Genomic DNA, 24,436 nt, shown 5'->3' with positions numbered 1-24,436 from the left:
CCCTGCCCCACTATTTGCGTTTCACAGTGACCCGCTGGAAATACTAACGAAGTGAATTGCTGCCACACCAGGGAAACAAAAAGTTGATCATCATAATTAATGTAAAACGTTCCGCAACAGCAAAATAAAAAGTAAAAAAAAAAAACATTAACGTAAAAGTTCCGTTTCATGTTATGTGAAGTTGTTACGTTTGGCTTTTGCATTTACTTAAGTTTATCAACACCGCTTATCCGGTTGGGGGTCACAGGGGCCGCAGACTACCCTCTAAACTGGTCGCCAGCCACACATCAAATTAGGTTTTTGAATGAGGGTTGGGGTTGCAAATTTATTAATTTTAGGGCTAATCGGCAGAATACCGCCACTTTAGCCTTCATGACGGCTCCAGTGAAAGCAAGTGTCAACAAGTTCTTTGCACTGCACAGCTTTCATCAAGAAAAAAAGACACGCAGACAGCACATGCGGTGACAGGAGCACTTGTGTTGCTTTTATTTGCTCAGCAAGGACACGGCGTCGCGGGCTCCAGATCCAGAGGCAACCCTTTGCTGATGAGGAACGCTTCTTGTTTGGGTTCGCGGCCCAGGAACTTCTTCAACATGTCTGCCGCGTCCACAGAGCCGCCGGGGCCCAAGATGCACTTCCTGTAGTCCAGGCCCACCTGCGTACAAGCACACACCCGGAAGAAGTAGAATGTCGGTTCTTGACATTTTTTGGATTTCGCTACCAAGAACGGCCAGCAGGAGAAGTGTCCTGACCAGAATTGATCTGGCGGAATGCTCGCCTCTTGTTTTTGTGTTGTGTTTGTTGTGTGTTTGTGCCTGCATGCTCTGTATTTGTGCCACGGCTCACCTCTGGGTTCATGATTCCTTCCTGTTTGAAGCGGGCGTAAAACATGTCCATGGAGAACACCTCGCTCCACAGGTAGCCGTAGTACTGCGCGTCGTAGCCGTCGGACAAATGGCCGAACGTGGCCGGCATGTTGGTGCCTGAGGACGCGCGGGCGCAGGTATAGGCGTGGGTGGGCAGGTCACACGGAAAAGAAAACGCAAACCAACAACTCGCACATCCCTTTCCAGCGACTGCATGAAAACGCAGACTCTGGCTGCTAACCACTACGAGTACGTCAACGTTGCGGCGCGTAGCCAGTAGCGTTTTTTGGCATGGGCAACATGGGCGGGCTCCCCAGGGAGGCATTTTTTATGTCACGTGGGGGGGGAGGAGGACAAGTTACCCCACCACCAAAAAAAAACTAGGCCGCAAAGTGGTTTTATCACTGAGTGGGGAATTGGCAATTTAGCACCTACTTCAGCTGCAGGCCGACTGGATGAGCCTGAGGCAAGTGAAGAATTTCCAGGTTAACGGAAGTCAGTGAGCAAATTGGCTAAGACGGCGTTATGGTTGCTAATCAGAGTCAGTTTTTCACGTGCTGACCGACGCACTTTCATCAGTAGTCACACACAACACAAACAGAAGAGGCGGGGTCGCTGATGGTGTAGGGGCACACTCGCCTGTCTTGTGTGCCGACACCTTGAATTCGATTCCCCGGATATAAGTCGCAGTTTTTGTCAGTTTGGCCGGCGGTGCGCCTTATACTCTGGAGTGAATTACGTATTTATTCTAATTATCGCCCAGGGCGATAATTAGAGAAGGTTTATGTCCGATTAATAGAGAACACTTTTTGTCCGATTGCCAAGGGGCACTGAAATGGGCAATAATATGTATATTTTTCTTATGTAGTATGCAATACCTGCATCTCACTGGTGTTCTTATTAGAACAGTGGCTGTTTTGATCTACCTCTAACAGCGGGGTGCGTCAATTGACGCTCCATCGATGCGACACGTTACCGTCGCACATCACATGTTGCGCACGTCATGTTATCGCGATCGTCTTGTTCGAGCGCACGCCCCGATAACGTAATTGTGTGAGAATATTGTAGCGGAGTGACGAGTGTAATTGTATCATAGTTTATGGAGAAAAACAATTTAAAAGGGACAATCGACGTGCTGTCAAATCAGTCATATTTAAACTTGCGCAATGACGTCGGCATGCGGTCGCGGAGGAAAACGTAAATTTGGAGGGGAATTTTTAGCAGCATGGGCGATAATTAGAGGTATCAATGTTTTTTATTTATGTCATCGCTAACACACACTGGGCGATTATTAGAATATGGGCAATAATTAGAATAAATACGGTATGTGTGAAATTATCAACACATTATTATATTATTTTACATGTTATTTTCACACTAAATCGCAAGAGGGCGCTCTAGGCCTGTGTTGATAATTGTATAGAGTGATGTAAGCAGGGATGAGAATGGCAAATGTGAAAAAACACTGAAAAGTAGCCGGGGGTCTGGGGGAGGGGGGCGATTATATATAAACTTTTTCCTCACCCCCCGTGGGTGGTCTCTTTTTCCCTTCAAGCTCGGGTCCTCTACCAGAGGCCTGGGAGCTTGAGGGTTCTACGCAGTATCTTTGCTGTTCCTAGTACTGCACTTTTCTGGACTGAGATGTCAGATGTTTTTCCTGGGATCTGTTTCAGCCACTCCTCCAGTTTGGGGGTTACTGCCCCTAGTGCTCCAATGACCACAGGTACCACTGAAGTCTTAACTCTCCAGGTCTTCTCCAGCTCTTCTCTGAGCCCTTGATATTTCTCAAGTTTCTCATGTTCCTTTTTCCTAATGTTACCATCATTTGGGATGGCTATGTCAACCACAACGGCTTTCCTCTGCTCTTTGTCCACCACCACAATGTCCGGTTGGTTCGCTATTACCATTCTGTCTGTCTGGATCTGGAAGTCCCAGAGGATCTTGGCTTGGTCATTCTCTACCACCTTTGGAGGTGTTTCCCACTTGGATCTTGGGACTTCCAGTCCATACTCTGCACAGATGTTCCTGTACACTATTCCAGCTACTTGGATCTATCTCATCTATCTCGCAAATGGGCGATATATATATATATATATTCTATCTAACTAAATAACTCGTCTACAAGTGAAGAAAACCCAATCGCAAATTCACATTGTGGCGGTGTAAAAACACTTAGTTCTCAGCGTAACTAAGGAGAAATGATGTGACGAAAGTAGCGCCAAAATGCTGCCGAAAATAAGGCAGATGTTGTTGCATCAGTGCTGCCAGTTAGTTAGGTTTACAGAGGCAAGCCAATTTCCGTAAGATGCCGTCGCAACAGGTGGGTGAATGCTCGCGGGTAGCCGATTTTAGGACTCTTATTATTATTATTATAACGACTTTTTACAACAAGGTACAATACTGTAAATATGTTTTCAGAAGTCTTATTATAACAACTTTTATAACAAAGTACAACACTGCAAATATGTTTTTAGAACTCTTATTATAACTTTTTTTTTTGGGGCTGAAAAAAATCCGCGATGCAGTGAAGCCACGATAACCGAACTGCAAAGTAGTGAGGATCACTGTGTATCAAGTTCAATCACAATGGCATTTACAGGGGCTCCTTTAAAATTATTTAGCGTGTATGCTGTCTTATGTAAAATAACAAAAAAAAAAAAAAAAGTTTTGGGTAGTGGTGGGAGGGGGGGCTTGGAAGTACCGTAATTTCCGGACTATAAGCCGCGACTTTTCTCCAAAATTTTGGACCCTGCGGCTTAGGTGCGGCTTATATAAGATTTTTTTCGTGATTTTTTGTCACTTTTACTCTTAACACTATTATATACAGTAAAAGCTACAAAACAAACTGACAAATAACTCGTTTTCAAATCAGATGAGTAAAAACTGGTCAAATATTAAAAAAAAAAGGATATTAAAAGTGAAGACAATTTGCAATTCTAGTAATGACACACGAATTTGATGCACAATTTGTCTTTTATACACAAACCGTCATTATGGGGGACAAAAGAAATGCATATGATGCCGCTTTTAAGCTACACGTGTCGCTCGCTAGTTCAATGTAATTTAGCGCTTCGAGCATGAATAAGATTAGCATGAACAGACCCTCTTCACACTCGAAGAAATGCATAAAACCGACGACGAAAGAGAGACTGAGAAAGTGTGAGGCGAAGGATATCTAACGCTATTCCAATTGGACACTAAAGGAGGAAGACTTCGATGGTTTCAGTGCACAGGAGGAAGATGAAGACGGCTCTTTTTTTACTTTTACTGGTATGTTTTTTTTTAACCAGCCCTGTTAGTGCTGTGCTACCGTGTTGCTGCTGTATTGCTGTCTTTCTTTGTAAAAAACTCGTGTGCACGTGCGGCTTATAGTCCGGTGAGGCTTATGTAAGAAAAAAACTGAAATATCCCTGAATTTTAGCTGGTGCAGTTTATAATCCGGTGCGGTTTATAGTCTGGCAATTACGGTAGTCTTGCCCAGGGAGTAATTCAGTGAAGAACCGCCACTGCGCATAGCATCAAATTATTGGGGCCCTTTGGGAAATTTTTCTTTGGAGCTTTGGCGTAAATGTTGGATGGGAGTGGCAAGAAAGCATCTTTTTGGGGGGAATGAGCTGTTTCATGTTGGCTAAAGTTGTGGAAATACTCACCGGGAGAAGCGGGAATTCCGAGCACTTCCTGGCAAAGTCGCGCGTACTCCTCGGCAGGGTCCAGGCCGCTGTGCGTATGCAGCGCCTGATCAACCTTTGCTAGCACGATTTGTCTCAGGTTGAAGAGTCCTGTGGGCAGGTAATGGCATCAAGTGCGTTCATGCGCGCACGCTTGCGGCGAGGGACTGACCGGTGTTGGCCAGGCGAGACTTGATGAGTTTGTCCAGGAGCTGCTCTGGGATGGGCTGCTGCGTGCGATAGTGTCTGGACATCCTGCGCAGAGGTTCCTTCTCCCACACCCAGTTCTCCAACATCTGCGATGGCGCCTCCACAAAGTCGCGCTCCACGTGAGTGCCGCTGAACATGGCGTAGTCAGCCTGCGGGGACCACCGTTAGGTGGCGAGTGTGGGTTTTGCGATTTTGACGACGGGCGTACGTGGCACCTGTGCGCAGAGCTGATGCATGACGTGTCCAAACTCGTGGAAGTAGGTCTCCACCTCATCGTGCTGCAGCAGCGAGGGCGCGGAGGGTGAGGGCTTGCTGAAGTTGGCCACCATGGCAGCAACCGACATCTGACGATGGCCATCGGCCAGGAGGCAGCCAGGCTGGAGGCCGAAGCACGCCGCATGGCCGTACTTGCCCTCCCTGTGAGTACAGCACATGCGTGCACATCACTTCCAATGTAGAGCGCCGGCTGCGTGTCAGTGGGCCACCTCATGGTCCACTGCAGCAACGGCAGCTGTGCTCACCTGGGGTACAGGTCCAGGTAGAACTGTCCCAGCACCTGGCCCTGGCTGCGGTCCTTCACAACGTAGACCTTGACGTCAGGGTGCCAGACGGGGGCACTCTGGAGCAGCTCAAAGGTCAGACCCAGGAGCTCCTGGTAGATATCCAGCAAACCCTGGGTCACTACATCCATGGGGAAGTACTCCTTCAGTAGGTTTTGGTCCACCGCGTACTGGCTCTCCTCCACCTACCGCCAACACGCAAACAAGAAAAGCATCGCGAGGACCACCCGGTGTCAGGGGGCTGAGAAATCTCAGGTCTGGCGCCGACTTTGAACCCGATTTGAAAGACTTTTGGTGTCACCTGTGTCATAAAGTAGCGTGTGTCCCAAGCGTGCAGTCGCCCATCAAAGTGCAGCGCCCGCTTGAGGCACTCCTCCTCCTTCAGCTTGAAGATGAGCTGGCGCTCCTGGTCCCCCAAAGGTTTCAGTTTGTGAGACAGCTCCTCTGAGGAGTAAGAGTAAGAGGGGATGCGGATGCCATGCGGACCGCAGGTGCGGATGCCAGGCGGACGCCATGCGGACGCCATGTAGACACCATGCGGTCAAGTGCTCACCCAGGAAGACGGCCACCTGCTTGGCCGACTTGACCATGTTCATCTCCAGCACAAAATCGGCGTGGGTGCCAAAACCCAGGAGGGAACTCTTCCGAGCGCGGAGGGCCACCATCTCCTTCAGGATGGCAGAGTTCTTCTGCAAGGGCGGGGTGCCGCATCAAGGACGGACGGAGGAGCGCAAAAACCGCTGGCCGCAGGGGAAGGGCGCTCACCTCCTTGCAGCGCGAGTTGAAGGCCTCCTCCAGCTTCCTCCGAGTTTCCGGCACAAAGCACTTCTTCATGGTGGGAAAGTAGTGAGGATACTTCAGGGTCACCTTCAGATTCTCTCCATCTTTGTCCAGCGAGCTCAGGAAGTCTTCCGGCAGGCCACCTGCAGCGAGAGGAGGGAGAAGGAACGGGAAGAAAATCAAGAGGCGGAGCAAGGGAGAAAGGAGAAGAAAAAGCAGGGACAAAGGCAAACAGCAGAAGAGAAGAGGAACAAGCGAGGCGCGCTCACCCACCCAGTTGGTCCCTGCTGAAGCTCAGGCTGGTGGTGTCCTCGTTCAAGTTTTTGTTGAAGTCGATGCACAAGGTGCTCAGCGTCTTCTTGATACTCTTGATCTCCTACGCGATCACACGCGCACAAGATGAAGCCACCGCGTGTGGGCGCTGAGATGCGGTTGGCGGCCGGCACCGGCACCTCCTGCATGTCTTTGGGAAGGTGGAGCCCGTTCCTCCGGCCCAACTTCAGCAGGCGCTCCATGTAGCGTTGTGACTCGGGCGGCAGGCCGGCGCACTCCAGCTTGTCCTGCGCGCACAGAGCACAGGCGCCGTCGGCACTGAGCAAGCAGACTCAGGGAGGGTGAAGGTGACATGATGGTGGCTACCTGCAAGGCCACAATCCTAAGGTAGACGTCCTCCCTCATGCTCATCTCTATGTCAAACTCAGATAGACGTTTGTCGGCTTGCGTGCTGGCCGCTCGCACGTCCTTGCAGGGAGAAACGTGCTGAGGGAAGTCCAGCGTGTTTCGCTCCACTGGAGGAAACGCAAAGCTGTTAGCCATGACCGCCTTGGAAGGAGCCGAGGCCCGACCACCTGTTCCCGGTTGACCTTTTTTCCAAAGGGGACCCTCGCGAAGCCTTCGGAAGAGCGCGCTAGTCAGCAACACACGTAATGCCGCACTTGCCGCTTAAGCCCAAAGCGCTGACGTCGGCCATCTTTAGAGGTCAAACGCCGACTCAGCGTTCCTGCATGCCTCAACAAAGGCTCGACAAAAGCCCCATTGGCCACGTTTGTGTTGACGCGGCGCTTGGAAGGTTCCCAACAGCAGGCCCCAAGCCACGGTTGCTTTTGGTCATTTTCAAAATTTTATTCCAAATTGACAGCGCAGTAAAAGGCACAAGCTTGAATTGCAAACAGCTTGCTTGCTGCCTGAGAGCCGCGGGAACGATCCAATGATACGATCGATTAGGAACTGCGCTTTTGAGATGTGGTCGAAAATAAAATGCTTGCATTTCAGCCTCCCGTCAGCCAATCTTGTCACATTTCTGTCGTCCTCTGTTCGAGTAGCCAGCCTATGTTTGTGCCGCTTCTTAGAAAACTTGAGGCTGCTTTGTCATCGGGAAATAACTGTTAGCGAGCGGTGACGGAATCATTAGCAACCCACTTAGGCGAGTAGATCTTTCACACTGACAATTTTGAATCACGTCCGTTTTTGGAATAAAGGGCCAAAAATTCAAAAATAAAAAGCCTGATTGTTCGATGGTGAGGTGCAGGCCGAAAGTTATCAGTTTGCTTTCGGAGTTCCTTCACTCCCAAAAAGGATCAAAAGTGCGGCGAGAGGGGGGCGGTCGCGGCAAGACGGGCACGCACCCGTGTAGTCCACCTCCACGTCGGCCAGCGCCTTTACGGTGTTCTGGAAGGTGACGGCGTCCATGTCCAGAGCGCCCACAGCGTCGTAAACCCTCTTGGTGTCTTCCATTAGCCTGTCAGCCGCCTGCCGAATCTGCTCTGCGCTCAGATCCCATCGCAGGCGGTTCACCGGGAACACACCGCCATCGCCGCCCGACACCGCCTCACCTGAAAGACGCGGCAAAGGTGATGATGCCGCTTATCCACCCAATTGTTGAATGCGCTGGAAACAGACAGCTTCAAAACGTTTCTCAGTTTGGATGGCCTTTGCTGGCTTGGGACCGCCCTATGCTCAGATTAATGGGCGGTTTGACAGCTCCTCAACTTGGTGTTCAGAAAGCCTTTGCATTAGGGATGTCCTGGTCAACATATTAGGCCTCCGATCCTATCTTTTGACCTCAAATCTGATCCGATTTCGAGTCCCGGTCCAATATTTTGCCTTTAGTATTGAAATGTATAAAACTAATATATATTTTGAGCAAGTAACTCAACTTTTTATAAGAGTAAAATTTCATCAATACGCATTAGTATTATTATTGTAAATCCCGTGAAATCAAATAATACTGACAAAGGTCAGCTTCAATTTAATATTTTAGATAAAAATAAAAACACTGACTTGGTACAGTGTTATCAAAAAGAAAGTGCTATCCAAGTGCTAATGAGATGGGCTGGTTGTCAAGAGCAATAAATTCGACCAGCCTTTCTGTGATCTTCTTTGCCCTCTTGTTTTCGTTGGAGTATTTGTCTCTCAGGAGGGTGCGGGTTCGATTCCACCTCCGGCCCTCCCTGTGTGGAGTTTGCATGTTCTCCCCGGGCCCGCGTGGGTTTTCTCCGGGCACTCCGGTTTCCTCCCACATTCCAAAAACATGCTTGGTAGGCCGATTGAAGACTCCAAATTGTCCCTAGGTGTGAGTGTGAGTGAGATTGGTTGTCTGTCTCTGTGTGCCCTGCGATTGGCTGGCAACCAGTTCAGGGTGTCCCCCGCCTACTGCCCGATGACGGCTGGGATAGGCTCCAGCACGCCCGCGACCCCCGTGGGGACTAAGCGGTTCAGAAAATGGATGGATGGATGGATATTTGTCTCTCCTCATAACGTCCAGCGTTTGCTGTTTTGCTTTAGCAACATTTCAATCTGCAGCTTTACAAAACGCTTTATACTCATTGTCATGTTTTGTCCTCAGATGACGAATCAAGTTTGTGGTGTTAAATGTAGCTCTGCTGCTACCTCCTCTTGAAATTGCCATGTTGCAGACATTACAAGTACCTTTAGGACAGTTTTCACTCTCGAGAGAACATTTTTTCCACACTTCTGACATTCTCGCTTTGCACTGCCACGGAGGTTGTTATTGCGCAGCTACCGTCAACCGTAACTCGGGGTTACTTTACAGCAGTTGCCGTAAAGATCGGCACGACATGTCAGCTAATGTAGCCGAGCTTCGATCGATCACCGGACAATAGGAAAAGCTGGAGCCGATCAGATCGAGATATCCCTACCATCCTCTTCTAACACAAAGGTCCCGTGGCATCGTAATGGCACCGGACCATCATGTGGCAGCCATTTTGCCTTCACACAGCAAAATAAAATGTTTAGTTCTGAGCTATGAATCGGGGCCATTGCGCGTCTTTTCCGTGATTACGATTGTACAAAGAGCTTAATAAGTAACTTTGACATTGTGAACGCCCTACGAAGGAAAGAAAATAGGCAGACGTTGAAAAGCTACTGCGCTGGTTGATTGCGGGACGGAGCAGATGACAAGAGGCAGTTGTCCGATGTCCATCAGGACAGCGCGCTCGCTAGCACGATCGAGCGGCTAGCTAGCCGGCGAGCCAGCTAAACGCGCTTGCGCTTGCAAATCTTCCGACAGGTCGGTCGGTCAGGCGACCGCGCTCAAAGACGCCGCCAGCGCGTGTTGTGTGCTCACCTGTGGGGCTCATGTTGACGTCTGGCCACTATTTGCTCGCCAGCAACCCGCCCGTGCTCCCTTTTGCTGCCACCTACAAGCTACGAGCAAGAAGAACGCCTCCCACATCCGGTGCCAAACTTCAAAGTCAACTACGCGTTCACTACGTGAACTTGTCTCGTCATTTGTCAACATCGCAATCTTCGCCTGAATACACTCGTGTCCGCGTGTTGATTTCAAATAAATTTAGCACGGCTTATAGACACATGGACTCAAATTACAAATCACGTTGCTCTTATTTGCGACAGCCGGTATACACATCGTGGTCGAGCGTATTCAGCATATTGATAAAAAAAAAAAAAAGTTGTAATAATAATAACCTTGCGAGTATTTTGACGTCTAATAGACGTCTATTAGACGTCTAATAGACGTCTATTAGACGTCTGTATGCTACCCAGACGTCTCGGCTAAAACACGTCTAAAAAAGGTCTAAAAGAGAAATAAAAATAGACGTCTATAGCATTGACGTCTAACAGATGTCTATTAGACGTCTATACTGTAGACGTCTACGGGATGTCTATTAGACGTCTATTTTTTTTTTCAAAGTCAAAGTCAGGTTTATTGTCAATTTCTCCACATGGCAAAGACACACAAAGAAATCGAAATTTCGTTCCCCCCTATCCCACGGTGACAAGACATGGCCCACAACAGACAAACAAGTAAACAAGTATAACAACAGCGTGCTGAATAAATAATGAATAAATAACACAATAAATAAATAAATAAGAGGAGCAAAAAAGGAGCAAGTGCGCGTACAGCAGACATTCCAGAAAATAGCACAACAGTGCCGCACGCTACGCAGAAGGGGGTAGCGAGTTCAGGGTCCTAACAGCCTGGAGAAAGAAGCTGTTGGCGAGTCTGGTGGTGCGGGAGCGCAGGCTCCTGTACCTCTTCCCAGAGGTCAAACAAAGAGTGAGCCGGGTGACTCATCTCTCGCAATCGAGGTTACCTTGCGGGCGAGATGGGAAGTGTAAATGTCCTTCAGGGAGGGACGTCTATATGTGAACGTTTTTTAGACGTCTACGGGATAGATGGCTATTAGACGTCTATATGTGAGTTTTTTTAGACGTCTACGGGATAGACGTCTATTAGATGTCTGTTAGACGTTTATATGTGAGTTTTTTTAGACGTCCACAGGATAGACGTCTATTAGACGTCTATAGACGTCTGTATGTGAAAGTTTTTTGGACGTTTATTGAGTAGACGTTCGAATGATAGTTAATAGCTATTAGCGCGATTAGCTAGTGAACATCTAGACGTCTATTCAACATTGAGGTTCTCTTCAATACATTTAACCTGTTATCCTTACCTTTGTGTAGTTCCAGGATGTTGTGAAAATGCATTTGATTAGTGATGGTCCAGGGTTTGAAAATGTACATTTTTTAATATAAAAATAGGTTTCAGTAACAGTCATACTTTGTTGTGGGTTCAAACCCCGGCCGCGTCATACCAAAGACTATAAAAATGGGACCCATTGCCTCCCTGCTTAGCACTCAGCATCAAGGGTTGGAATTGGGGGGTTAGATCACCAAATGATTCCCGAGCGCGGCACCACTTCTGCTCACTGCTCCCCTCTCCCCCAGGATCAAAATCACACAGGGATGGGTTAAATGCAGAGGACAAATTTGTCCACACCCAGATGTGTGTGTGACGATCATTGGGACTTTAACTTTACTTATGTTAGCTGCAGATATAAATACACATTTTGATGTTAAAATTAACCAAAACAATAATTGAACCTAAATAAAAACATTTTTTCAAACATTATCCAACCATCACAAATATAAATGTACAATGTTGTTAAATCCATCCATCCATCCATCCATCTTCTTCCGCTTATCCGGGGTCGGGTCGCGGGGGCAGCAGCTTTAGGAGGGACTCCCAGACTTCCCTCTCCCCAGCCACTTCATCCAGCTCATCCCGGGGGATCCCAAGGCGTTCCCAGGCCAGCTGAGAGACATAGTCTCTCCAGCGCGTCCTGGGTCGTCCCCGGGGTCTCCTACCGGTGGGACATGCCCGGAACACCTCCCCAGGGAGGCGTCCAGGAGGCATCCTGATAAGATGCCCGAGCCACCTCATCTGGCTCCTCTCAACGTGGAGGAGTAGCGACTCTACTCCGAGTCTCTCCCGGATGACCGAGCTTCTCACCCTATCTCTAAGGGAGAGCCCGGACATCCTGCGGAGAAAACTCATTTCGGCCGCTTGTATCCGAGATCTCGTTCTTTCGGTCACGACCCATAGCTCGTGACCATAGGTGAGGGTAGGAGCGTAAATCGACCGGTAAATTGAGAGCTTTGCCTTTTGGCTCAGCTCTCTCTTCACCACAACGGACCGGTACAGGGTCCGCATTACTGCCGACGCTGCACCGATCCGCCTGTCGATCTCACGCTCCATCCTCCCCTCACTCGTGAACAAGACTCCAAGATACTTGAACTCCTCCACTTGGGGCAGGATCTCATCCCCGATCCGGAGAGGGCATTCCACCCTTTTCCGATCGAGGACCATGGACTCGGATTTGGAGGTGCTGACCCTCATCCCGACCGTTTCACACTCGGCTGCGAACCGTTCCAGCGAGAGCTGGAGATCACGGCCTGAAGAAGCCAACAGCACCACGTCATCTGCAAAAAGCAGAGACGCGATGCTAAGGTCCCCAAACCGGACCCCCTCAACGCCTCGGCTGCGCCTAGAAATTCTGTCCATAAAAATTATGAACAGAATCGGTGACAAAGGGCAGCCTTGGCGGAGTCCAACCCTCACTGGGAACGAATCCGACTTACTGCCGGAAATGCGGACCAGACTCTGGCATCGGTGATACAGGGACCGAACCGCCCTTATTAGTTGGCTCGGCACCCCGTACTCCCGAAGCACCCTCCACAGAACCTCCCGAGGGACACGGTCGAACGCCTTCTCCAAGTCCACAAAATACATGTGGACTGGTTGGGCGAACTCCCATGCACCCTCGAGGATCCTGCCGAGGGTGTAGAGCTGGTCCACTGTTCCACGGCCAGGACGAAAGCCACACTGCTCCTCCTGAATCCGAGGTCCGACCTCCCGACGGACCCTCCTCTCCAGCACCCCTGAATAGACCTTACCAGGGAGGCTGAGGAGTGTGATTCCCCTGTAATTGGAACACACCCTCCGGTCCCCCTTCTTAAAGAGGGGAACCACCACCCCAGTCTGCCAATCCAGAGGCACTGTCCCCGATGTCCACGCAACGTTGTAGAGGCGTGTCAGCCATTACAGCCCCAAAACATCCAGAGCCTTTAAGAACTCCGGGCGGATCTCATCCACCCCCGGGGCCTTGCCACCGAGGAGTTTTTTAACTACCTCAGTGACTTCGACCCCAGAGATTGGAGAATCCGCCTCAGAGTCTCCAGGCCCTGCTTCCTCAATGGAAGGCGTGTAGGTCGAATTGAGGAGGTCTTCGAAGTATTCTCCCCACCGACTCACGACGTCCCGAGTCGAGGTCAGCAGCACGCCATCCCCACTGTAAACAGTGTTGACGTTGCACAGCTTCCCCCTCCTGAGACGCCGGATGGTGGACCAGAATTTCCTCGAAGCCGTCCGAAAGTCATTCTCCATGGCCTCACCGAACTCCTCCCACGCCCGGGTTTTTGCCTCAGCAACCGCCGAAGCCGCGTTCCGCTTGGCCATCCGGTACCTGTCAGCTGCCTCCGGAGTCCCGCAGGCCAAAACGGCCCGATAGGACTCCTTCTTCAGCTTGACGGCATCCCTTACCGCCGGTGTCCACCAGCGGGTTCGGGGATTGCCACCACGACAGGCACCAACGACCTTACGGCCACAGCTCCGGTCGGCCGCCTCAACAATGGAGGCGCGGAACATGGTCCACTCAGACTCAATGTCCCCCGCCTCCCCCGGGACGTGGGAAAAGCTCTGCCGGAGGTGGGAGTTGAAGCTCTTCCTGACAGGAGATTCTGCCAGACGTTCCCAGCAGACCCTCACAGAGCGTTTGGGTCTGCCAGGTCAGACCGGCATCTTCCCCCACCATCGGAGCCAACCCACCACCAGGTGGTGATCAGTTGACAGCTCCGCCCCTCTCTTCACCCGAGTGTCCAAAACATGCGGCCGCGAATCTGATGACACGACTACAAAGTCGATCATCGAACTGCGGCCTAGGGTATCCTGGTGCCAAGTGCACACATGGACACCCTTATGTTTGAACATGGTGTTCATTATTGAAAATCCGTGTCGAGCACAGAAGTCCAACAATAGAACACCGCTCGGGTTCAGATCAGGGGGGCCGTTCCTCCCAATCACGCCCTTCCAGGTCTCACTGTCATTGCCCACGTGAGCATTGAAGTCACCCAGTAGAACGATAGAGTCCCCAGAAGGAGCGCTCTCCAGCACTTCCTCCAGGGACCCCAAGAAGGGTGGGTACTCTGAGCTGCTGTTTGGTGCATAGACACAAACAACAGTCAGGACCCGTCCCCCCACCCGAAGGCGGAGGGAGGCTACCCTCTCGTTCACCGGGGTGAACCCCAATGTGCAGGCGCCCAGCCGGGGGGCAATAAGTATACCCACACCTGCTCGACGCCTCTCACCGTGGGCAACTCCAGAGTGGAAGAGAGTCCAGCCCCTCTCGAGAGGGCTTGTACCGGAACCCAAACTGTGTGTGGAGGCTAGTCCGACTATATCTAGTCGGAATCTTTCTGCCTCGCACACCAGCTCGGGCTCCTTTCCAGCCAGAGAGGTGACATTCCATGTCCCAAGAGCCAGCTTCTGCAGCCGGGGATCAGACCGCCAAGGTCCCTGCCTTTGGCTGCCGCCCAGCTCACATTGCACCCGACCCCTTCGGCCCCTCCCACAGGTGGTGAGCCCATGGGAAGGGGGACCCACGTTTCCATTTCGGGCTATGCCCGGCCGGGCCCCATGGGCGAAGGCCCGGCCACCAGACGCTCGCCTTCGAGCCCCGCCTCCAGGCCTGGCTCCAGAGGGAGGCCCCGGTGACCCGCGTCCGGGCGAGGGAAAACAAAGTCCATTTAGGTTTTTCATCATAAGGGGCTTGGGTGAGCCGTGCTTTGTCTGACCCCTCACCTAGGACCCGTTTGCCATGGGTGACCCTACCAGGGGCATGAAGCCCCCGACAACATGGCTCCTAGGATCATAGGGGCACACAAACCCCTCCACCACGATAAGGTGACGACTCGCGGAGGGGGTTGTTAAATCATATGCTTAAAAATGTAAAAATATACATACATACAATATTACATTTTATTGTAATAGAACAAAACTACTAAGTTACAACATAATTCTATACATATTTTATGTAGGACATATCAAATAAACATAACCAGCTTGGCGAAAAACAAGGGGGAAACAAACTCGTGTGGTTTTGATAGCCCCCTTTGCTACTCAGCGCTGGAGCCCGTTTTAATTTTAAAGCCATTGCAGTCCTTTATTTATTATCCGTGGCCTCTGTGCGTGTCGCCAACAGCTTCTACAAAGATGAACTCGATGGACATCAAGCACCACCCATTGTAGACCTTGGGGTTACTCTGTAAAAGAAATATGAATATGGGGGGGGAAAACTACTACCTGTAAAATAGTTTTTCCTTGATGCATCTCTTGTCAGTAGAACATGAAGCAATCGCACAGGAATGAGCAGACAGGTTTTTTTTTATTTACCAGCGCTATCAGAGCAGTCTTCCTGATGGCCCTCTGCACGAGTCACACGAGCACGCATATTGAACATTGTCATTTGTGTAGAGTCTACAACAGAAAAAAAAATGCAACATTGAGCACAGCCACCATATCGTAAGCCTTCACTGTTGTCTTTTTTTAATCTACAGTACAGATGTCAAACTAATCATACTAAGGCAGGGGTCATCAACATGGTGCCCGCGGGCACCAGGTCACCCGTGAGGACCGCATGAGTCGCCCGCAGGACTGTTCTAAAATTAGCTCAAATAGCGGCACTTGTCAGTGAGCTGCATCTATTTATTTTACAGTCAAACCTCGGTTTTTGAACGTCCTGGTTCTCAAACAAATCGGAATTTGAACAAAAAATTTGAGATTTTTTTGCTTCGGTTGTCGAACAAAATTCGGAGGTCGAACCTCGCAAGATGAGCCGGGAGGACCCGAGAAAACCCGACCGCGCGGCCCAGATGCCGACTGACTCCTTTGTTATTGTATTTTCGTTACTTTGAGGATTGTATTAACCCCTAATCATGCCTCCAAAGAAAGCAAGTGGGAGCAGTAAAGCCATCCTGAAACACAAAGACGCTCTTAAAGCAATGCGACAGTGAGCGCCCGGCGCGCTGCGTTTGTGCGATCGGACCAAATTAGGCTCCCTGCGCACTGAGGTCCACTTAAATTTTGGAAAGTACATAAGGAGTTTAAAAAGATTGTCTAAATTTTTGCGACGGCTCTGTCACAATAATGCGACCAGAGCGGTGCAGTTGCACGGTCGGTGACGCGCTACTGTTGCGCGTTCAGCGGTGCGCTGCAGTTTCGCGATCGGACAAAATTAAGCTCCCTGCGCACTGAGGTCTACTTAATGGGGGCCGCAGTGGGCCAGGGGCCACAGGCCCCCATTGGGGGCTGCAGGGGCCACAGGCCCCTATCGGGGGCTGCAGGGGCCACAGGCCCCTATTGGGGGCCACAGGGCCCACAGGCCCCTATTGGGGGCCGCAGGATGCCAGGGGCAACGCCCTGGAGGGGGCTCAGGGGGCAAAGCTCCCTGGAAACTCCTGGATTTTGGCAGTATAGCAACCCCAAATCCATTCATTTCATTACTCAATTTCAACAGTTTTGTTAAAAAAGTATTCCTGCTTGGTGGGCTACCAAGGTGAATATAATACAGTCAAGCCTCGCTTTTCGACCACAATCCGTTCCAGAAGGCGGTTCGAGAAGCAAATCGGTCGAATTCCAAATCTACACTGCTCAAAAAAATTAAAGGAACACTTTGAAAACACATCAGATTTCAATGGTGAGTTTGTTTTGGGGATATCTATACTGATATGGACAGTTTAATGTCTCAGGAACAAAAGGAAGCCACATCCTTTGATGGAAATAAAAGTTTTCAGCCTACAGAGGGCTCCGTATACAGACACCCCAAAAATCAAAGTGAAAAAATGATATGGCAGGCTCGTCCTTTTTGCCTAAATTCAATTTCTGCAACTCAAAATTATTTTCAATATCTTGTGTGGCCCCCACAAGCTTGTATGCATGCTTGACAACGTCGCGGCATGCTCCAAATGAGACGACGGATGGTGTCTTGTGAGATGTCCTCCCAGATCTGTCTAAGGGCATCAGTGAGCTCCTGTAAAGTCTGAAGAGGAACCTGGCGGCGTATGATGGACCGAAACATCATGTCCCCGACGTGTTCTATCGGGTTTAGATCAGGTGATCGTGAGGGCCATTCAATTGTGTCAATTCCTTCATCCTCCAGATACTGTCTGCATACTCTTGCCACAATAGGCCGGGCATTGTTGTGGATCAGGAGGAACCCAGGACCTACGGCACCATAGGTGGAAGGATTTCATCCCGATACGTAATGGCAGCCAGACTGCTGTTCTCTAGCCTGTAGAGGTCTGCTCGTCCCTCCATGGAAATGCCTCCCCAGACCATCACTGACCCACCACCAAACCGGTCATGCTGAATGATGTTCCAGGCAGCGTAGCGCTCTCCTTGGCTTCTCCAGACCCTTTCACGTCTTTCACAGGTGCTCATGATAAACCTGCTCTCATCTGTGAAAAGCACAGGGCGCCAGTGGCGGACTTGCCAATTTTGGTGTTCTATGGCAAATGCCAATCGAGCTCCACGGTGCTGAGGAATGAGTACAGGAAACACTACAGGACGTCGTGCCCTGAGGCCACCCTCGTGAAGTCTGTTAGCTGACTGTTTGGCAGAGACATTCACACCAGTAGCCTGCTGGAGGTCATTCTGTAGGGCTCGGGCAGTGCTCAACCTGTTCCTCCTTGCACAAAGCAGCAGAGATCGGTCCTGCTGATGGAACGAGGACCGTCTACGGCCCTGTCCAGCTCTCCTAGAGTAACTGCCTGTCTCCTGGAATCTCCTCCATGCTCTGGAGATTGTACTGGGAGACACATCAAATCTTCTTGCAACAGCACGCATGGATGTGCCATCCTGGAGGAGTTGGACAATCTGCGCAACTTCAGGAGGGTTAAGAAATCGCCTCATGCTCCCAGTCATGATAATGACTCTAGCTAAAGCCAATACTTGTGAAAAAACAGTTAAAAAAAGATCAAGAGGGAGGAACATATTATGTGCCACACATAAACAAGATGGCGGCGCGTGCACACGCAGCGGCCACTCTCTGTCCCGTCAGTACGGTGATTTGTTCGTCTAATGAGTGTTCGTCCGACAGTCTTGTATACTTGTTTACTTGTTTGTCTGTTGTGAGCCATGTCTTGTCACCGTGGGATAGGGGGGAACGAAATTTCGGTTTCTTTGTGTGTCTTTGGCATGTGGAGAAATTGACAATAAAGCTGACTTTGACTTTGACTTTGACTTTGAACTTGAAATGGCCTCCACCTGCAAAATCAGTCCTGTTTTGGGGACCATCTCGTTGTTGCCCCTCTAGTGCACCTGTTGTTAATTCCATCAACACCAATGCAGTTGAAACTGATTAACAACCCCCTCTGCCACGTGCCTGACCAAAACCTTATCAGAAAAGTCTAATTGAATTGCCATGCCATACCCTGATAAAAAACGGTTCCTTTAATTTTTTTGAGCAGTGTATTTTACCCATTACAAATAATGGAAACATTTTTAATCCGTTCCAAGACTTTAAGCATTTTTTTCATTTGCGCATATTTTCCGATCGCGCAACTAGAGCGCACCGCCGAACGCGCAACCATAGCGTGTCGTTGACCGCGCAACTGGTTGCATTATTGTGACAGAGCCGTCGCTGAAATTTAGAAAATAATTTTAAACTTCTGATGTACTTTCCAAAATTCAACTGGACCTAAGTGTGCAGGGTGCTTAATTTTGTCCGATCGCGCAAACGTAGCGCGTCGACGACCACGTAACTGCACCGCGCTGATCGCATTATTGTGACAGAGCCATTGCTGAAATTTAGAAAATATTTTTAAAGTCCTGATGTACTTTTCAAAATTCAAGTGGACCTCAGTGCACAGGGAGCTTAATTTAGTCCAATCGCGCAACCGCAGCGCGCCGGGTGCTCACTGACGCGTTGCTTTAAGAGCGTCTTTGTGTTCCGAGTTGTAAGATGACGCTGCTTTCGAGCCATGCCCATCTGAAGCAGTTCCTGATCCCTTTCTACTTGTCTATTTCCCTGGCACGATCCTCGTCTTTTTTCTCTAAAAGCTTCGCCATACTGGCTTAAACTTCTGCTAATTAAGCAAATCAGTAGGCAAATGATGTGTCGAAAGTAGCGCCAAAATGCTGCCGAAAAAAAGGCGGCTGTTGTCGCAATACTGCTGCCAGCTACCGCCCCCCGTATAAAAACTGTTAGAGATTCGCTCACTCCAACTTATTTTGCAAGAACCACACGGGAGACAAGTAAGTCCTTTTAGACACCTGCAGGTGGAGAGTCCATTCGTCGCTGTGCGTGCAGCGATGTTCGAATGGAGGTCTAAACTCTCCCAACTGCAAGGACATATTTATTAACAGAAACAGAGTGGGGGGAAGAGCAAGCTGAATAGGAAGCCCTTGTGCTCTAGTCAAAACATATCAGGGGATGTTTTACGACCTTGCGGAGGATGGGACAAGGTAGGTTATTTATTACCGGTTGCATTCCAACATAATCATACGATAGGGATAATCTGAAAACCCCTAACAAAAACAATTTTCTCAACGGATCTACACGATTCACGAAAATGATACTCCCGACGGAAAAAAACTCGGAAATCCGTGGATCCGCGGAAGATTCTCATCCCTTAGTACAGGGGTCACCAACCTTTCTTAAACCGAGAGCTACTTCCTGGGTACTGATTAACGCAAAGAGCTACCAGTTTGACACACACTTCTGAAATAGCCAATTTGCTCAATTTGGCTTTCACTGTGTGTTGTTATTGTCATTTCCAGTTCACGTGTGATTTTAACAAGCATAGCAAAAATACATTCAAACCTTGGTTTTTGACCACAATCCGTTCTAGAAGGTGGTGCGAGAAGAGAATCGGTCGAATTCCGAATCTATTTTCGTATTTCAAATAATGGAAAAACTTTTAATCCGTTTCAAGACAAAATAAAACCCGCCTTTTTTAAGCATTTTTTCATTTGCGCATATATGTCCGATCACGCAACTGCAGCGCACCGCCGAACGCGCAACCGTAGCGCGTCGCCCACCGCGTAACTGCACCGCGCTGGTCGCATTATTGTGACAGAGCCATCGCTAGAATTTAGAAAATATTTTTAAAGTCCTGATGTACTTTCCAAAATGCAAGTGGACCTCAGTGCGCAGGGAGCTTAATTTAGTCAGATCGCGCAACCGCAGCGCGCCGGGTGCTCACTGTCGCATTGCTTCAAGAGCATCTTTGTGTTTTAGGATGGCTTTACTGCTCCCACTTGCTTTCTTTGGAGGCATGATTAGAGGTTAATACAATCCTCAAAGTAACGAAAATACAAGAACAACGGAGTCAGTCGGCATGCGGGCCATGCAGTCGGGTTTTCTTGGGTCCTCCCGGCTCATCTCGCAAGGTTCGACCTCCGAATTTTGTTTGACAACCGAAGCAATTTTTGTTTGAATTCCGATTTGTTCGAGAACCAGGACGTTCAAAAACGTTTGACTGTAAAATAAATAGATGCAGCTCACTGACAAGTGCTGCTATTTGAGCTTGTAGTGTATTTTTATTTAGGTCTCATGCAATGTATATTTCACTTGTAAGTTTAGAGGTGACCAGGTCACGCACGCATGGGATTTTTTGGGGTCTGGGCCAGGAAGGCAGACTTCCTGCCACCAGGATACAGGAATTGGCCATTTGGTTAGAATCAACAAAGCAGGCTGGCGAGGGTGAAGTCGACCAGCTGCCCTCGTGTGCGTGGGCCTGAGTAGGGGCGTGGGGTATAAGACCCAAGGCGAGAGAAGACAGGGGGACTTCTTTTTTTCGCTAGAGAGAGACACTTAAATTCTGACATCGATTGATAAAAATCTTTCTCCAATCAGCCGTGTGTCACTGAAGTTCTCCTTCCCTGAGCCAGCCATCGATCCACCGTTGCATCTTGGAGACCAGCAGAACATCGAAGAGAATTCACCACATTTTTGGCGTCACGAACAGTTCTCTTGTTCCCCGGGTAGCCCTCGTCCACCTGGGTGTGAGCATTGAGCGTCCGTTTGTCTCCCCTAGTCAAAAGTTGTCAAAATGTGAATTTTGAAAAATTGAAAAGAAAAGGAAAATGTTCAATAAAAATAGAAAAAAGAAAAAGGCAAATAAAAATGGAGAAATAACATGAAACTTAATGGGGAAACGGGAACAGTGTGAGTGACATGTCTGGTGTGAATGATGAATGAGATAGAAGAAATGCCCCGAGAGAGGGCACGTGAAACAGGATAGGATGTCTGGGACATCGTTGATTGACTGTCACGAGAGAATAATAATAGAAAAGTCCCATTAAACGTGGACTTTATTTTGGCGACAGGTCCGGATGAGGATGTAAATTTTAGCTGTGTGAATGGGGCGGAAGCACAGATACGATTGAACACTGCTTGCAACAAGAGAAGTGCGCCACCTAGCCACCGGAGGCAAAATTCCCAGGACGTGCTGGGATGTTGAGATCGCACCCAATGGCCATACAGGCCGAGTGCGATTGTTGAGATGTTCAGTGGCGGCATTTGTCTCTGTCAAGGTTGCACTAAAAAAGGTCGCTTGTTGCAGACTGCATTTGGCAAATAGGAGAAGTGCGCAGCCTTGGCAACCGTAGCTGTGTGAATGAATGTGGGAAAAATACCGGCCAGGTCTGGGACCTAGGAGTGCCGAAGAGAAGGAAGCGCGCAGACCACGTTATTTGGGCACTGATCAGATTAGGAGTCTGTACGAGTTTGCAAAGTTTCCCCGGCAGACGGTTGGCGCGTTAGCCTCTTAGAAATACTCTTTGGGCAACTTAACGGGGTGAACTGGTGCGCTGCGGTCGTACCCAAGTTAACACGGTTCAATCGCGATTGTCGAGACGCGCTGTGATAGCATGCACGCCTGTCAAAGTCTGATGAAATTTACGGCTTGCAGCAGACCGCAATTGGCAGATAGGAGAAGTGCGCAGCCGGTAGAAATTGGAAAACGTGGAAAAATAGGCCTCAGGGGGTTTAATATTGGTATACCATGTAAGAAAAGTAATTTGTGTGCACACTAAAGTAGAAATCTGCACTATAAGGGGGAAAACAAAGCGCTTTTAGAGAAACAAAGAAAAGGAATGCACAGGGCATGTTTGTGAGTGCGCCTGCGCACGGGAAACAGCTGCTATAATGACCAAATCGCATAGAAGCGGTTGGAAAGAATTGAAACGGGGGTCAGATTTGGATCCCTTTTTTGTGCTGTTTCCTATGTGTTTGTGCTAATCTCTGTAAGATATACATGTCGGTCTGTTGTCGTTCTTTTGTGTGTGCTCAGGGGATCCCCATGTGCGTGTGCGTGGGCGTGTGTGTGTGTGTGTGCTATTTAAAGCTTTTAATAGGGGGCCTGGTTTCCCATAAGTATCAGATATTGGCCAGGTATCCTTACATTATGGACAAACATACAGATATATATAATAGACAATAACAATAAACACACAATAAGGTACAACACACAATAAACATATGACAAGTAATAGATAGTCTCAGTATTCTGGTTACACTGGATTTGATGTAAAGTACATTAGCAATTAATAAATTAACAACAGGACACTGGTGTTCATGCGATTAATGATCAGCACATTAAACATACATTGATAGGAGTTGATTTTTTAGATTTGTCTTGAAGATGGATATGGATTGCAACATTTTTAGTGTTTCGTCAAGCTCATTCCAAATCTGTGGTCCTCTACACACAATGCTATGCTAAAGCTTGTAGATTTTAGTTTACGTTTTTTCCCAATGATTAGATTGCTATTCCTGGTGGTGTGGGTGTGGCTGGGAGTAGAGGTTGGGATGAGTTGGCAGAGTTTATGGTTTCGTTTATGGATAGTCTGATACATGACGCAAGCATTCTGGAAATAGTTGTGTTCAACAAGCCTCAGAAGATTGTGTCGGTGGAAGATTGTTTTAGTGGGGGCGTTAAACTCAGACCATGTTATGGCACGTATGACCTTTTTCTGAAGTATCTGTTAGGTTACGGATTCTAGTTATTGATCTGACTCCAAATTGCGATCAACACTTAACACATAAATTGCTATGTCCTAATCCACACACTGGCGCACCTAACAATTTTGCGAGTTCGTTCTGTCAAAGAGAAGACCAGTAGATCAATCAGACCAAATTTACCAATTATTTATTCCTGACAGAGCGCACTAATACAGGCCTGGGTCCCGGGTCCCTCACACTAAAACTCGTGCGTTTTTGTGACCACCAAAAGACGACACATTCTTCCGGGTTGCCCAGTTTTAAAGAAACACAATATGAATATTAAAGCATGCAAAATATTGTGAGATGATTGGTCGATGGCCATCTCCTCCCCGGTCCAGGTGTCGCTGAGGTCAGACGGTTGGGTTTTTCCCTCGAAGGCCGGTCTCATAGACGTGCTGTTGTTCTTGTTCCTAACCGACCTTGAGATGGTCTCCTCCGGTACTCCCTATCCAGGCCTATTCCACAACACTTTGAAGAAAACAAGTTCATGCAGTTTGTCTGCACATTCCTCGCCCCCCACCAATCCACACGTGCACTCTAATACTAGATATTAATATGATTATAAGTTTAACACAACCTTAAAATATATGTTTGCAAACTCCCAAAAGCACATTTCCCTTTATATCTCAAGCTTTTTAAAATGGGTTGGAAATGTGTTACACCATTTAATATTGCAATATTTTAAATGAGGTTCAAATAAGGATTTTTACAGAATAAGAAGTGCAGTAAGTGGGAGATAATGTCTCAATTTGAAGTGGGCATATTTAGACAGTTTGATTGTGAGATCATCAATATGTCTTTTAAAGTTCAAGAACTCATCAATATGGATACCCAGGAATTTAGTAGAGCTGACTCTTTCAATGTTTTGTCTGTTGATTTTTATGGAAATTTGGTCAATGTCCTTTTTTTTATGGGAGCGGAATATGATGTGGCTTGTTTTATTGACATTTAGGGAGAGTTTGTTGCATTTAAACCATGTGTTTATTTTTGCCAACTCACTATTTACAATTTGTTCAAGTGTATTTGAATTTTTGTGGGAAAGAAACAAGTTTGTATCATCAGCAAATAACACTTTATGTAGTATGGATGAAGTATTAACAATGTCATTTATGTACAAGATGAAGAGGAGCGGCCCTAAGATGGACCCTTGGGGAACTCCATAATTGATGGGTTTGTGTGAAGATTTATGGTTGTTAATAGAAACATATTGATATCTTCCAAGTAGGTAGCTGCGGAACCAGTCTAATGCCAGGCCTCTAATACCGTAGTGGTGTAATTTATTTACAAGAATGTCAATCATAATGGTATCAAAAGCTTTAGACAAGTCCAGAAAAATCCCAATACCATATTCGCCTTTATCAATTGCCTCGTAGATTTTATCAGTCAAGTCAAGTAGTGCCATATATGTAGTGTTTTCCTTTCTGAATCCATACTGGGATGGGGCAATGATGTTTAGGTTGTTTAGA

The 24,436-nt window shown here is 48.4% G+C and overlaps 1 protein-coding gene and 1 long non-coding RNA gene across 2 annotated transcripts in view; one reads left to right on the top strand and one right to left on the bottom strand.

Annotated features, from left to right (window-relative positions):
• The window catches only part of LOC125975303 (uncharacterized), a 129,361-nt gene that overhangs the window by 91,891 nt on the left and 13,034 nt on the right, over positions 1–24,436 (top strand). The window lies entirely within an intron of this gene.
• Positions 458–9,832, bottom strand: thop1 (thimet oligopeptidase 1). Its single transcript, XM_049730227.1, has 14 exons — positions 9,671–9,832; positions 7,710–7,916; positions 6,724–6,872; positions 6,537–6,644; positions 6,358–6,460; positions 6,070–6,227; positions 5,858–5,993; positions 5,606–5,748; positions 5,266–5,489; positions 4,960–5,161; positions 4,707–4,893; positions 4,517–4,645; positions 847–983; positions 458–655 (listed from the first exon to the last, which is right to left on the bottom strand). The coding sequence occupies exons 1-14, from the start codon at positions 9,681–9,683 to the stop codon at positions 494–496; spliced, it is 2,058 nt and encodes a 685-aa protein (XP_049586184.1). The 5' UTR covers positions 9,684–9,832; the 3' UTR covers positions 458–493.

Source organism: Syngnathus scovelli, chromosome 10 (assembly GCF_024217435.2).
Source record: "Syngnathus scovelli strain Florida chromosome 10, RoL_Ssco_1.2, whole genome shotgun sequence".
NCBI classification, from domain to species: domain Eukaryota; kingdom Metazoa; phylum Chordata; class Actinopteri; order Syngnathiformes; family Syngnathidae; genus Syngnathus; species Syngnathus scovelli.
Note: the sequence above shows the minus strand (reverse complement) of the source record. Positions and strands in the feature narration are given on the sequence as shown.